Raw genomic sequence first — 14,722 nt, 5'->3', positions numbered from 1 at the left:
AATATTTATTATCTTTTCTGTCCATCTCTGTGTGATGACAGCGCCCAGCAGAGGAACACTGCTGCTAACAAAAAGAGGGCCATACCCAACCAGGTACGTTTCATCACTCAGCTCAATCCCAGATTTAATCTCCCCTGACCGATGCCTCCCTTAACTTGCCTATTAATCAACCATGTGAATAAAACTGACTCCGGCAATTATTTAGCCCACAGCCTTTAATCTATCCCGACCTATCTAATGGTTAACAATATAATAACAAATCCCCTGTACATTATTTTGACTTCTGATTTTACCCAGGCAATGTTGTGAAGATGGTATTTCTCCTTCTCTGTTTTATCCAGACTCACATTTAAACAAAGTTTGTTGAATTTCATTGTGCATTTGTTAGATCTTGAAAAACGATTATAATACTGCTAATCGGCTTTTTCGAGATTGCAGTCTCAGTGAGGGGAGAGTTACCTTAGTGAACTTAAAGAAGACCCTGCTTCCCTGCTTCTCTGAAACGAGCGTTTGTTTCCATGGCTGTTATTAATTGCTGTTTGCATGTGACCCAGGCATGTTGTTCTACGGCAAAGCAACAATTAATCACAGAGTTTTGTTGATTGTTTTGTTGCCTACCCATTAACTCACAAGCATCTTTTGTATTGAAATTCAGAATGTGCATGGACATCGCACCTATCGACTGAGCTACAAATATGACATAACCAAATTGTGGTATACTTGAAGTAATTCTAATTGCATGTAACTCTCTTGCTCTGTCTGTCTGTCTCTCTCCCTCCCTCTCTACCTCTCTTTGTCTTTGTCTTTCTCTTTTCTGCTGCTCTTCATCTGTTTTTCTCTGGTTGTCTCATGGATTTCCTGTTTCCTACTGTTTTTCCTCCCTCAAACCTTTCATTCTCACAATTTCGCCCCCTTTTTTTCCAACCTGTTCTTTCCTTCCAACCTTCCACCTGTCACCCTGTCCCTGTCCCCCTCCTCCTACTTCTCATCTGTCCCTCATCTTTGCTTGCTTGCTTTCTCATTTCTGTTGGCTATGATTTTATACTGCCCCCCTTTGCTTTAATTCCCCCCTACCCTTCCTATTACTGCAGGGTGAGATTCTGGTAAGTACCCCACAGATTTAAACCACACCCTGCCAGGGGGCAGCAGTGGTAGGCCATGCAGAAGAACTGAGGCCATCACACACAGGTCAGCCAATATGGTTAGGGTGGAAAAGAAAGACTGCTGTGAGTAAACAGGATAAACATTTGACTCCTGCAAGTAAAGGAGTCGATATCCTTCACCATAATAAGATCTTCTACCCCCCTGCAGCTTGGCGCACTGGGAGAGGCCCACGAGGAGAAGGTAGAGTCTCCAGACTGATCAAAGTGATATCAGTTACAATTCTAGCAAGCAGTTACCAGTAATTTGGACTGTCTTCACAGTAACACCTGGCACATTTGGTCTCGTAATCCTTGGTTTCATTTTAATACGACAGTAATTGTCTTTAATTGTACATCTGTGTTGCTACTAACATTTTACTTTTTTTACTCCACAAAATATGTAAAATGACATATAAATAATTTTATCCACACAAAAGATTCTTTTGTAGAATTGCTATTTGTTCACCATGAGAAAACCACAGAGAGATACAGGCAAATCTTCCACCCACCACCGACTGTGGACGGCATCAGTTCTGACTTGTCTCTGGTTTTATACCTCTGCTGCTGCCTCATGCATGGTGCTTCGAAAGTTTGCCTTGTGAGAATCATCCTAAATGTCACTGGGGAGAAAATGGGGAGGGAGTGGGGAGCGATCAAATCAAAAAAACACACAAAACGCATTATTTCTATGATTCCTTAAATTTTTCTTTTAATTTGTAGTGTTTGTTTTTTCTCTTTAGATTAAATGCATGTTGAAATACTTTTCTTACCAAGTACTAAGTTCATATCCAACTTCTGTTTGTTACAAAAAAAATCACTGTCTCCAAGTCTCTAATTGATATTCTTGTACTCAGAGCTGATCAAAATTTCTTATCATTTAATATGGTGACTGGTCCATGGCTTTGGGATATATTTCATTGTTTAAATCAAAATTCTTTGTTAGTGTCATTTATTTTAATTGTAAGTCACTGACTATCAAGGCAAAGTTAAATTGACACATTTCATTCTGATCATTTTCATTTCAACCATTTGAAACCATGGAGTTAAGCTCAGATGTAATCTAACAATTTTTTAATTAACCACAGCATCACTTACATTTACAGAAACGGGTCGAACATTATATCACAGTTGTCTTACACTGGCAGTGAAAGAAAAAGCATCACATAAGCATCTAATCTGTAAAACTCATGTCATTTCCTCTTTCTTAATGTCAACTTGGTTATAATAATTCCAACTGACTTGAATACAGGGGATTTGAAACTCCTTGTTTCTGAAAACTTTTAAGTTATTTCCTCGCCAAGGCAAACTACCAATTTAGCTTCTATGTGCTTGCCTCCTCTCCCATGTTTATGTTGGCTCTTTTGAACTAATGAACCTTTTTTTTTCCTCCATAACTCACTCCAGTCCTCTGCTGGATGGAGAGGGAGTTCACAAGAGAGGTCTAAAGCAGGCTTTGAAATTGACATTTTTACTTAGCTTTCATTAGCACAAGAGCACACTTCTCACAGATAGTTCCTCCTATTGTACTTGAAATGCCTGAGCGTCTATTCGGAGGGAAAAAAAAAAATGGAGAGACAGTTGTGAATAGGGCTCCTCTAAAATGCATGGCTTATTTTCTTTAGAGTGATTCACTCAACCCGGCCTCAGACTGATGTATTTCCTCCCTCTCCAACTCTCCACTTCAAATTCTCACTTTGCTGTGTAGTTTTCTGTCCCTCCATGAACCCTGCTAACTCTATCAGACTACTAGACTCCGCATTTAATCTCTTTGATTGCACTTCTTTTCTCCTCCTTTACTCCTGTCTTTAACAGTCACTTCTCCCCATCTTTTACTCATCCAGGTATTTAACCCCTCTCGTGTATACCCGAGTATGTTTAACTTAATAACTCCGCTAACATAGGTTAGCTTTTACTGACCCACTGACACTAAGATACCACCGCCGACCTTTGTCTCAGACTCTGTTGGGGCTTGCATGGTCTGGACACCATCTGGTCCTGTTTGTTGGTTTTAAGATTCTTTTCTGTTTAGTGAAAAAGAATCTTCAGTGTTTTCAATGAAACCTTCTGATGCTTCTGCACACATTTAGCAATTTAACACACATAATGTGTACTTGTATGACTGTTCTATGGTCACTCCGTGCTTTTTACTCATTAAGTTTCACCGTTAATCCATGCTTCTGTGTTGTAGTGCATTTTTAAGTAATGTTTGACTGAGATGTAAAAATGTTTAATCTTAAGATAAAAAGGATAAAAGAAAAACAACCAAATTCAAAGTGACCTAGCAGGTAAGCAGGTAAGATTTAATTAGTGTCAGTCACACCGCAGTATTAATGGTGCAACACTTAATGGGGCCCTCATGTCACCAGTGCGTAAACCTGATTGATAAAGCTGTTTTCCTCCATCCTCCTGGTACCCCTCTCTCCCTACCACCCTTCTCTTTCTTCCACACGGTCTCCCCCCTGTGCAGGTGATTAGGAAAGGCTGGCTAACCATCAACATCAGCATCATGAAGGGAGGCTCCAAGGAGTACTGGTTTGTCCTGACTGCTGAGTCCCTGTCCTGGTACAAAGATGAGGAGGTGAGACGAGTTTCTGTTCCAATGCTGCATTTCACTGGACTAAGATAGATGACACAGCACCACAGGAATGCATAAAGATGAACATACTGTCTTTGGCACTGCTGTGGAGATTTGGTGCCATCAGCCACTGTAGTTTTGAGGTGTGTGCGTCCCAGCCCAGCCTAACCAATGTGCAGACTACTGTTCAGCTGTAGCCTGATGAACAGGTAGTCTGAACACTGGGCAGGCGGGGGGGTTAGGACTCAGATAGGAGGAAGGACCCTGAGGTCATTGCAGCTGCAGGTCGCTACCCTAGGACAGTAGTACAGAGGACAGAGAGAGCAAACATTACCTCAGTGAAACAACTGCACATATGAAAAAAGCCATGTACATGGAAACGGCTGCTAAATTACGGCAAATGCTGTTAAAACTGCAATACATTTTATCTTATTAAACATATAAAAATATAACCTTTATGAGATTACTTTCAAATCATTCAGGTAATTAAATCTAGACATGGTTGAACTGTATTCCCCCTTTACTAAACAACTACAGTATAATCAGCAAACTTAGCTGCTTGTTTTTATTATAGACTTTTTAATGGTTCTATTCCAGGACATGGAGAGTAACATTCAGTACAAAAGACATGCAGTGATGGATAAAGTTTACGTGATCTAAAATCAAATGATCCGGTTTCACTGATAATTTCATTTTAGGCAAAATTCTAAAGACTGATTTAACTAAATTGAACATTTACCTCCGATGATGATAACTGCATAAAAAGCATTAATAGCATTGTAATGTCCTTACTCACCGCTTGATCTTCTTCCCAAGGCCTCAATGAGAGCCATTCCTCTGCGAAATAAAAAGACCACTAAAAGATAGCACTACAAACCACTGCCAAAGATGAACTCCAGTCCAGTGGCCTCAGTGCGCCCAAACGCTAACTGGAAATGGTAAATTTTTACAGCGGTCGGAAAAAGCAAAGAGAAAGAAAGAACGAGAGAGGGAGGATGGTGGAGGCAAACTGACGTGGCAGGCGGGCTGAAATGTTCCAGCCGGGATCTGACTTTGGAATTTGCAGGAAATCGTACTGGGTTACGGGGGCCAGAGGGGGGGTGTGATATTGTGCGTGTGTGTGCGTGTGTGTGTGTGTGTGCGAGAGTGCATGTGTGTAGGCGCTTGTCCACATGAGTCTTCTTGTATCTTTTAGTGGTTGTCTGTGTCTATATGAGTGCGTGTTTATGCACACACCCAAATCTCATGATACGTGTTTCTTCAGTTCGTTCAGGCTCATGTATGTTTGTTTGTCTTTGCACGTGCCGTTAAGTATTTGGCCCTGTGTGTGTGTGTGCGTGCGTGCGTGCGTGCGTGTGTGCGTGTGTGCGTGCGCATGTGGTGGGGGGCAGGGGATTGTGTGGAACTGTGAGTGATGTAACTGTTGGGCCTGCGCCGCTCTGTGTTAGTGCGGACATAAATGCTTCCAGATGTCTCTGCTTAACAGTGAAAGCTGGCACCCCATCCCCCCCAGACAACCCTCATGCTCCTCCTCTTCTTCCTCTCCTCCTCCTCCTCCTCTCCGTCATCATATATTTCTCCATCTCACCAGCTTGGTGGTCGTCCACACAGAGGAAATGAATTCCATTGTATCTACTCATTGGTGGAGAAGTGTCAAAACTGCTGTCCTCTGTTTTCTTTTCCATTACTATAATATAAACTCACTCTGCGAAGATAAAGCTTCGCTACATGTTACAGGTTTCAGTGGGTTTTTTTTTTTTTTATGTGTCAGCTGTAAATAAACATTTCTTCTGTGTGTCTCTTGATAGGAAAAAGAAAAGAAGTATATGCTGCCTTTGGATAACCTGAAGATTAGAGATGTGGAGAAAGGATTTATGTCCACAAAGCACATCTTTGCAATCTTTAACACAGAACAAAGGTCAGAGTTATGTTTTTCAACCAGTCTGAATGCACATCGACCTTATCTTTCTGCTTTTTTGTGCATGAATATCCTTGTCTACTGGGTTAGCCTACACACTCACACGCGTTTGTGTTCTCTGTTGTTTATCTTTGCAGGAACGTGTACAAGGACCTTCGCCAAATAGAACTGGCGTGTGATTCTCAAGAGGATGTGGACAGCTGGAAAGCATCCTTCCTCAGGGCAGGGGTTTATCCGGAGAAGGACCAGGTATGTGGGTGCTACTTTGTTTCATTAAAAGCCATGAATTGGTTAATATTGCCTCATTAATTGCACCTCCGTCTTTCTCTCTTCACGCTTCGGTGACAGAACAACTACAAAGATGTATGTATGAGTATATTTATGCTTCATTTTTGATGCCTGTGTGTGTCATTGTCATCAGACAGAGAATGAAGAGGCTGCTCCTGCAGATACATTCTCTATGGACCCCCAGTTGGAGCGTCAGGTGGAAACCATCCGCAACTTGGTGGATTCGTACATCGGCATCATCAACAAATCCATCAGAGACCTTGTGCCCAAGACCATCATGCATCTCATGATCAACAGTGTGAGTCCGTAGCAACGAGACACAAGCCATTAACAGAGTGTCTGCGGGTTCTGAAACAGACTTAAAGTGAAAGAGTTCATCTGAGTCCATTACCTTAACACGGTGTAAGCCTGTGTGCTCTGCTGACTGCTGGATCTCTACCTTGACACTGAAAATGTGAACATCCCAATTTTGTAGTGCTTTGCTTGACCGAAAGAGTTAATATTGTAATACTTCACGGAGCTGATTGTTCCAGCAAATGTAGCACCCTACATTCCTGTATTACTCAGAAATACACTCAGCGTACCTGATAAACCAGTGGACTGAACTAAGCTCAAATGAACTGCTCTGTAATTAAGTCTAAATGTCATTGCACCATAGAGCTGTGAAGAATAGTGTTTAGTTTTCCTGTACATTTTTGTAGCGGTGTCGGTCGTATATTTCATGTTAACACAAGGTCATAAACTTGAAGACACTAATTAACAGAGTTTATGATGCATGCTCACAGAGCTTTGGCCACTGTCCATTTATTATGTTTTATTATTCCAGTGAGCTCACTTGAAGTCTTGCAGCTACACACGCACCGAGCACACACACGCACACACACACTGTCTCAACCTATATTTCCTCGATTGTCTCTCCAATCTATAAACTACCCCCACCCCTCCATCTCTAGCTCGTGATCATTTCATTTCTGGCTAGTGCTGCTCCACGTCTAAAAATTCTCTGTGTTAATTGAAGTAAATTGCCACCACCTTTTTATTTTTAATAATCTAAACTTCCATTCAGGCGAAGGATTTCATCCACTCAGAGCTGCTGGCCTACCTCTACTCATCTGGGGATCAGAACAGCCTCATGGAGGAGTCAGCTGACCAGGCCCAGCGTAGAGACGAAATGTTGCGCATGTATCATGCACTCAAGGAGGCGCTGCACATTATAGGCGACATCAGCGCCAACACCATCTCCACCCCTGTACCCCCGCCCGTAAATGACACCTGGATCCAAGAAGCCAGGTGAGAGGGCTGAAAAATACTGAATAAAAAGACATATCCAATTTCAGACAGTGAGCAGATTTTTCATATGCAATTAAAAACAGTGAGAAATAGACATATTTTTCACCTAGTAGTAGTGTGCCTACCTGAATTTAAAAAAAAAAAAAAAAAGAGCAACAAACAACTCCTGAGTTTTCCCAGAGTGGGCACAGATAAAATGAGAATAAATGAGACCTTTTCTGTGATTGTCACAATGTCAGTTTCATTTTTGCATATTCTCCTCTCAGCCCAACCCCTCAGCGTAGGCCGCCTCCGTCAACAGGCCCGCCTCCCAGCCGTCCGCCTACTGTTCGGGGCGCAACACCAGGACCACCCATGAACCCTTCCCCCGCCTTTGGAGTTCCGCTCAACCCTTCTCCCGCCTTTGGTGCACCACCAATCCCCTCTCGCCCAGGCCAAACCATCAACGCCTACAACAGCAGCCAGGATCCCTTCAGTGCACCCCCACAGATCCCCTCCCGGCCAGCCCGTGTCCCACCCGGTGTACCCAGGTATGACTTCCTTTTATGATGTGATAACCATTGTTTTATGTGTTTTTACCGTAGTTTTATTGCATTAGTAACGTTTTGTCACTAACATCTCATCATCCCCTGTCTTTGAAGAGTCACAGGCATCGTTTTTTATTTCTCACACTCACCAGTTCTCCTATCTCTACATTCAGTATCATTTCTTTGCATTCATTGTCCTTTTACTCTTAGTTCTCTGTCTGCCACTCTCCCTCTGTCCTCACCTTCCCTATTTTCCCTCTGTCGGGTTGTTTTAGTTTCTCTTTGTGAGTACGTCTCACTCCTTGTTCTATATCTTCTCTCCCCGTTGCAGCCGAAGACCCCCCGGCGCTCCTTCTCACCGGCCCACCATTATCCGCCCTGCTGAGCCCTCCCTGCTAGACTAGACCTGTGGCAAAGCCCACCAATGTGTGTGTGTTTTTGTGTGGGTGTGTGTATCTGCACACTGTAGGGCGGGGGCTTGAGGGGAGGGGCTGACTGATAGCGGTGCATAATGTGCACCGTTCAGCTGTATTAATGTCTATTCAAGCAATGTTAATAAGCTGCTAATACCCTCTTTATCAGTGCACATAAATGAAAGAAAGCCCTTAACCACTTGAATATTACATTTGACTGCTGTGGAAATGTGTAATACAAAATAAAAACCCAGCTGATCAGAGGGTGCATTAGCTTCTATCAGTAGGAGACGATGTATCGAATTCAGTCCAAGAGCTTTTTTTCTTAATTGTAATAACTGGTTTATTTCCTCTGACAAGTTCTTGCCAGAAGCCCATTAAATAACTTAATAACTGTTACAGGCTGGCTTTCCTCTCCCCTCCCTCCACCTTTTTAGATTGGCCCAGATGCCCATGTGTACATCACTGTGTAATATACACACTTAACCTGTTGATAATGTTTTACTTGGTTTTCATTTCCTAACTGATTTCATACTGAAAAACAATAGCTTATTATCACTGTTGTTATTTTGGTGGTGTCGATTACATTTTTTCCCCCTTGTGATATTTTATTTGAGTGACTTTGTCCTTTTTAATGACCGTCACAAATGTAGCTTTAAAAATGAAATCCTAATCTCAGCAAAAAACAAAGCATAAAAAGATACAGGGCAGGGTTGTATGAGACTGAGAGAGTAGCTTCAGTTCCCCCCTCTGTAAAATATCCTTCCACAATGAGATGAAGAAAGATGTCAGCCAGATTGAACATTATAATCCTAGCACTTGTTACCCATCTAGCCTTACAACAAGCCACTCATAACAGGGATGTTGTAGTCCGTTACCAGAACACTTTGCACGAAAACCCAGGAGAGGGAGAGAGAGACAGACTGACGGCTGTCTGCACTTTGCGGGAAGCTTTCTCTCCACTAATTCCGAGTTGTTAAAGCCTTGAATTTGAATCCCTTTAGTCTCAGTTGAACCCCAATGAGGCCTTCAGCCTTCGGGTAGACTTTGTTCATTCCTGGATTAGCTGATTCATATAGAACACAGCACACAGTACATTTTCCTCTCAGAGAGGATAAAACTCAGCGAAGCAGTGGGGTGTGTAGATTAGGACGGATCTGTGATGTAGAGAATAAAGATGGTATTAAGCATTGAGGAGTTGGCACATCTCTTTCTGGGCTCAGTTGTCCAGGACATTTATTATTGCTATCAGTTCTGCTTCCATGCCTTTAAAAAATATCATTGTATATAGCTGGCCTATACCGGGGAATTAGCACTTGTATTTCATTTAATTGCAGGGGTGACAACAAAAACATGGAATTATAATCAAAGCCCAACATGTTAAAATCCAACTTTAGGTGTGATTAAAGGAAGCACTAACACTGTCGTTTCATTAGCTTTGGATGTAGGGAAAAAGAGATTGGTCATCTCCTGATGCATTATTTATAACCTGGGCATTTGTTATTTCTTTAAATGTTTTTGGCTGCAGTTGTATCACCTCTGTATAACTATATGCCCCCCAGCTTCTACTGGACTGTTAATTGGGGTTCTGCTACAGGGATTAGCTGTGTAAATGTGGTGTATGTTGGGAGGGCACTTGGGGCTGAACATACACAGCTGTGATTATTTGATAATATCTTTTGATTGCTCTTTTGACCATTTAAAACCAATTTTCTGGAATATTTTTAGGTGTTCAGGGGAAAACTGGTCAGGCGGGAAGTGACGTTGGGTTACTTGGATGTTTTCCAGTTTTGGTTTGATCAGTAGAAATGGTGAGCGGGTGGTGGGAGTTGTGGTGTATGAATGCACATCCTGTCTTGAGAAGCTGTCTCGACTTTTCCCCTTTCTCACCACAGAGGATAGAAACTTAATGAGCCAACATGACAAGACAAAAGAAGTAGAAAATTCAAAAATCCCAAACCACAGACTCTTGAGACAGAATGTGCTTTTTCTTTCCCTGCATTTCTCAACAGGTGTGGCTTTCAGTGACAGTGCCAGACAGAAAAAAATGAATCTAAATCTTTGTATTAAATAGAATTCACATTAAAGCTTCCACACAAAATATAATATTTCATGTGATGATAATATGTAAGTTCTTATTGGCCAAATCGCCTGTACCTGTCACTTCAGCCTGCCCTTGAGAAGCCCCAACTGTAAATGCCCTGTAATTCATTAGGTTGTACCCTGCCTCCTTCCTCTTTCCCTCCCCTGTTTGGATCTGGTGGAAGGGGTTGGGAATCAACCTGAAAAAATCTCTTTTCTTTTGTTTTGCAAACCCTTGTCAAGTGCCTCTGTAGCATTTAATTGATTTGAATAAACAAAATGAACTAATTTAGAAAGGAGAGTAAATAAAGAGGTGTTGTGTACAATAAAGGGACTGGCTCTGGTGGTTGGTGTCTCCTTGTGTCCTGTGTGATCCTCTCTCTCTTTCTCTGTCTCTCCCCCTCCCCCTGATAAAGTCGAGCCCCTCCTGGGTTTCCTCTCCTCACTCGCCTCTCTCTCTCTACATCTAAAACCAATACAGACTGACATAAACCACTACCTGTTCCCATGGCAACCCTCTACTGTCAGGCAGCCTGCTGTAGAGAGGCATAGCTTATACTTATACAATGGTTACTGTTGCTCAGCACATGCATTTTCAACATATGTAAAATGATGAACTTAAGAATGAACACCTTGTCGTAGTAGTAGTAGACTTGTGGCTGTCCGTGGGTTGATTCAACATTTTCACTGCAAAGAACTCACCCACTTTGGAAGTCTTCACGTTCCCTTCACAGCATTGAATCAAAGTGGACTTAATGTGACTTTTGACACCGATCAACAGGAAAAGACCCTCTGATGTCAAAGTGAAAATATATCAGCTTTAATTCAATTTTGTTCAGCAGTAAAATGAAACAACTTCTAAGATGGTTGAATATTTTATATTACAGGCAGTGTACAAAAGGTTTATCCCATGTTTCCAAACATCTAATAAGAAGTTCTGTGCGGGCTCAAATCTCCCCCAGTATAAAATGTTGCAAAAGGCAATCTTAAATGTATTTCCCTTTGACTTACTGCATTAATAAATTATGTATCTCATCTAACCATCCAGTGAGAGTTGTGGATGGTCGCTCTAAGCCCTCTCACTAACAGAGACTGCCTCATTACGATTGCCCTCGCTGTTCTGATGACTGGATCCTGTAGCGTTACCTGTCAGAGTGCATGGTTAAGACATTAACATTGGCTGATTGTTCCTGAACAGGCGCCCGCCCCCCCGCCGAAACCAGTGGTGACCTCGACCGGCTTGCAGTGGACGCGAAATGACTTCGATCCACGACAACAGCAGGACTACAGCAGAACTACATATCTTATTTCAAGTTCACTCAAAAAAACTCCAGCAATGTTGTTACAGGCCCACTTCAGTACTGACAGTGAGATGTGCATTATTAATTACTGAGGCATTAAACTTAAAACCAAAGTAAGTTATTTTTTCCTATAGTGAATGTTATATACAGTAGTTCTTAGCTCTAAATTTAACACATGAATCCAATGCAGATAGTTCCCATTTCCTTTACCACAAAGTTCCCCAGAAGACTACTGACGACTGCTTTTTCAGATACAGTGTGCGTTAACTTTCAGGGATAAATGACCTGATACAGAGCCGAGACAGGAGCAGGTCAACATGAGAATTTATTATTGGAGCATCTGTTCTGTGATGACAAAGAAAAATGCCATTCAAGTGCTTGATTTATGACAAAGAAAATGTAAACGACGGCTCAGGAAGCTGAGCGGACCCAGCAAGTTCCTCAATAGGCCTAGTGTGAGACAAAAGAGTGGTAGTGATATGAATGCACAATAAATCTTGTCTATTGCGTTATGTATGTTCTTAACAACAAAGTGCAATTGCATCCAAAGAAAGAAAATCTTTTTTACTGTATGAGGCAAGGTTTCTAATATTATTTGGTTTTGCTATAGCTTCTGGTTTGATAAAGCATAAATGACAATGTAAAATGTAATAAGTGAAATTCAATAAAACAACATTACAGTGAGAACAGCTTCGGTTTTCTAGCTGACACTATAAACAAATATCAGTGCTGAGGGTATCGTGTGTGTGTGTCTGTGTGTATAACTGGAATTCATAAAAGATTCAACCAAGCACTTTGTGCCTACAAATAAAAAGTTCCCAGTGCATGATGAATCAAAAGTGTGAACTATCCTTTTAAATTCAGCTCACAGGGCTCATGTTAGTGGAGGGTTTAGTGCAAAACACACTCTCTGCACTCTGTTGGCTGGAGCTTAAACAAACAGTTCTGTTGCCTCTATGTGCGGGTCCGCTTGGTGTCGTCAAAGAGGCGCCGCAGGGTGTAGATCTGTGTGACGGCCACAGTGAGCATGACAAGCAGGTTGAGGCAGGACCAGAAGGACACCCGCCACAGGTTGTCCTCCAGAAGGTAGCGGTCCCTCGCCTCAAAGGCCCGCAGCACAGTCTGGACCTGGCGGCTCCTCTCCAGTTGCTGGTACACAAACTCCATCCTGGCCTGGAGGAGGAAGAAAAGAACAGCAGAGAGGAGGAGATGAAAGAGAGAGAGAGAGAGAGAGATATCAAAAAGAATGGCTTCAGATAATTCAAGTGCTGTTTGGAGGGAAATCATAGCTGCAGCAGATGTAATAGCTCTTTGTGTTTCCCTCTCACCCTGATGTCCTCCAGTTTGTACTCCGCCATGCTCTCTGTGGCGGCCATGTCTGCCCACTCCTCTCTGCCTCTACCTGTGCTGCTCTGACTGTTAATGATCACCTCAAAAAACACCATCTTCTCTGACAGCTTACTGAAGCTGTTGTCGAAACACAGCCGGTAGTCCCCATCCTCTGTGGGATCCACCCTGCGGGAAAAAAAAAAAAAAAAAAAACTTCACTTGCTTTCAACAATATCATGGTTCAAACTACTCACTGTTAAGATATGACAGAATAATAGAGTGTAATTACAAAATCTTGGTGAAAATACATGTACACAACAGATCTGAAATCAACTCCCTTATTTCACTACAGGGATGTGAACTTCCTTAATGCCTGATTCCACTTTCTGGTTAATCGGTTTCCATACAAACAAAGAGTATGGCGGGGTCTGAGCATCACATCAAAAGGAGGCAGTTGCTGAAAAGCATTTATGTGACCCACATGTGCATGCCGTCAGATTTCCTGAAGTCAGAGACCAATCGGTGTCCGCTGGGTGAGATGAGGGCAAAGCCGACATCAAGGCCTGACCCGGCTATCACCTGTGAGAGAGGTTAACACACGGGGACAGAGGTCAGTCATGCAGAATATTCAGCTTACCTAGAATTCAATTCTCCTATCTACTGTTATCTTCTCATTTTCATTCGAGACGTGCAGCTCGCAGCTCTAGCTTTAATCGGACTATGTGGGCAAATGGCTGTCTGAAATTTAAATTAAAGCCCTGATAGTGCACTGAGCAGCAACCTAGCTCACACGGTGATAATAATGGAACAGTTTCGGTGTCTGAGTCTAGAAATTATTTATTTCACCACTGCCCTCACTTAGTCTTCTAGTCTAGTAGAAGAGGAGCTTTGTTTTTTTTTTGTTTTTTTTGTTTTTGTTGGTTCTTTTTTTGTGTGTGGCTGCAATAGGCCTGGTGTCGGCATGTTGTGTCTAAAAGTGCAGTTCCACATCATGAAGCAGCGGGAGATACAGAATCAGACCTCCACATCCGCGCAGCTGCCTTGGGAGCGTCATGTGTCACCTGCACAGGTGACGATGCCCCAGTGATCCTACAGGCTCCTCTCCGACTCGACTGTGACTTTACACCTACACAGACTATGGTGTGATGGTAGCAAAGCAAAGGTCATGACTATAAAGTCACTCAAGGCCGGTTACACATTATGAGTGACTTCAAGACAAGTGTGCTTTTGAATTTGAAGCTGTATGTTTGAAAAAGTGCGTATTTGTATTTTGTGCATGACATTTATTTGAAATCAATTTTGCTGGCCACCTTTTTTTTTCTTGCACTTACAATATCATCATGTAAATACATATTTGTGCTTGTTCCCTAATGGATATTAAATACTTTTAAAACGTGTTTTTGCAATGTGGGTGGAAGCAGACATTTTTGAGTTTTTCTAAGTCTTATCTCAGGCGTCTTCAGCAACAGCAGCAGTGGAGGCCCTTATCTCTCTGCATGCAGGAACAAAGTCCACAGTCTGTTCACTTGTTTTTCAGTTAGACATGACTCACAAACTTTAATAAAGCTTTTCAAAACTTCAGACTCAACATTACACTGTCACTGTACAAGACAGACAAGAGAGAAAGATAGAGAGAAATGTTTATTCACCTGGTATTCAACTTCCATGCTGTCGTTACTCATGGTGGTTTGGTAAAAGCACTCAGTGCTGCCAGCAGGTAACAGAAATGTAAATTGCATGTCTTGATTTGACCCCAAACCCAAAGTCAAGTCCACAGTCAGAATGAAACAAGCCAGCAAACACAGCTGTGCAGACACATCCTGATCCATCGTCCTCCGGACACAGTGCATAGTCCAT

General features: G+C 42.3%; 2 protein-coding genes and 1 long non-coding RNA gene across 7 annotated transcripts in view; 1 reads left to right on the top strand and 2 right to left on the bottom strand.

Moving 5' to 3' along the window:
- Positions 1 to 12,441, top strand: part of dnm2a (dynamin 2a) — a 27,912-nt gene extending 15,471 nt beyond the window's left edge. For 2 of the 5 annotated variants that reach the window (XM_056400429.1, XM_056400424.1), the window contains exons 13-21: positions 42 to 93; positions 1,092 to 1,103; positions 3,610 to 3,720; positions 5,526 to 5,635; positions 5,773 to 5,884; positions 6,057 to 6,221; positions 6,990 to 7,213; positions 7,480 to 7,743; positions 8,072 to 10,579. In XM_056400429.1, the coding sequence (XP_056256404.1) occupies positions 42 to 93; positions 1,092 to 1,103; positions 3,610 to 3,720; positions 5,526 to 5,635; positions 5,773 to 5,884; positions 6,057 to 6,221; positions 6,990 to 7,213; positions 7,480 to 7,743; positions 8,072 to 8,144 (1,123 nt within the window). In that variant the 3' untranslated portion in view covers positions 8,145 to 10,579. Of the gene's footprint in view, positions 1 to 41; positions 94 to 1,091; positions 1,104 to 3,609; positions 3,802 to 5,525; positions 5,636 to 5,772; positions 5,885 to 6,056; positions 6,222 to 6,989; positions 7,214 to 7,479; positions 7,744 to 8,071; positions 10,580 to 11,433 lie in introns of those variants that run through there. The other 3 variants (XM_056400427.1, XM_056400426.1, XM_056400428.1) reach the window with 3 other exon arrangements.
- LOC130184495 (uncharacterized) lies at positions 1,459 to 5,494 on the bottom strand. The gene is made up of 3 exons (XR_008830015.1): positions 4,514 to 5,494; positions 3,808 to 4,011; positions 1,459 to 3,701 (listed from the first exon to the last, which is right to left on the bottom strand). It is a non-coding gene; the product is annotated as an uncharacterized LOC130184495 (long non-coding RNA).
- Positions 11,844 to 14,722, bottom strand: tmed1a (transmembrane p24 trafficking protein 1a). The gene is made up of 4 exons (XM_056400430.1): positions 14,515 to 14,722; positions 13,347 to 13,444; positions 12,865 to 13,051; positions 11,844 to 12,709 (listed from the first exon to the last, which is right to left on the bottom strand). Exons 1-4 carry the CDS (start codon positions 14,713 to 14,715, stop codon positions 12,491 to 12,493), a joined length of 705 nt encoding a protein of 234 aa, XP_056256405.1. The 5' UTR covers positions 14,716 to 14,722; the 3' UTR covers positions 11,844 to 12,490.

The sequence above is a fragment of the Seriola aureovittata genome, chromosome 17, assembly GCF_021018895.1.
Source record: "Seriola aureovittata isolate HTS-2021-v1 ecotype China chromosome 17, ASM2101889v1, whole genome shotgun sequence".
NCBI classification, from domain to species: domain Eukaryota; kingdom Metazoa; phylum Chordata; class Actinopteri; order Carangiformes; family Carangidae; genus Seriola; species Seriola aureovittata.
This window is presented reverse-complemented; position numbering and strand designations above follow the sequence as displayed.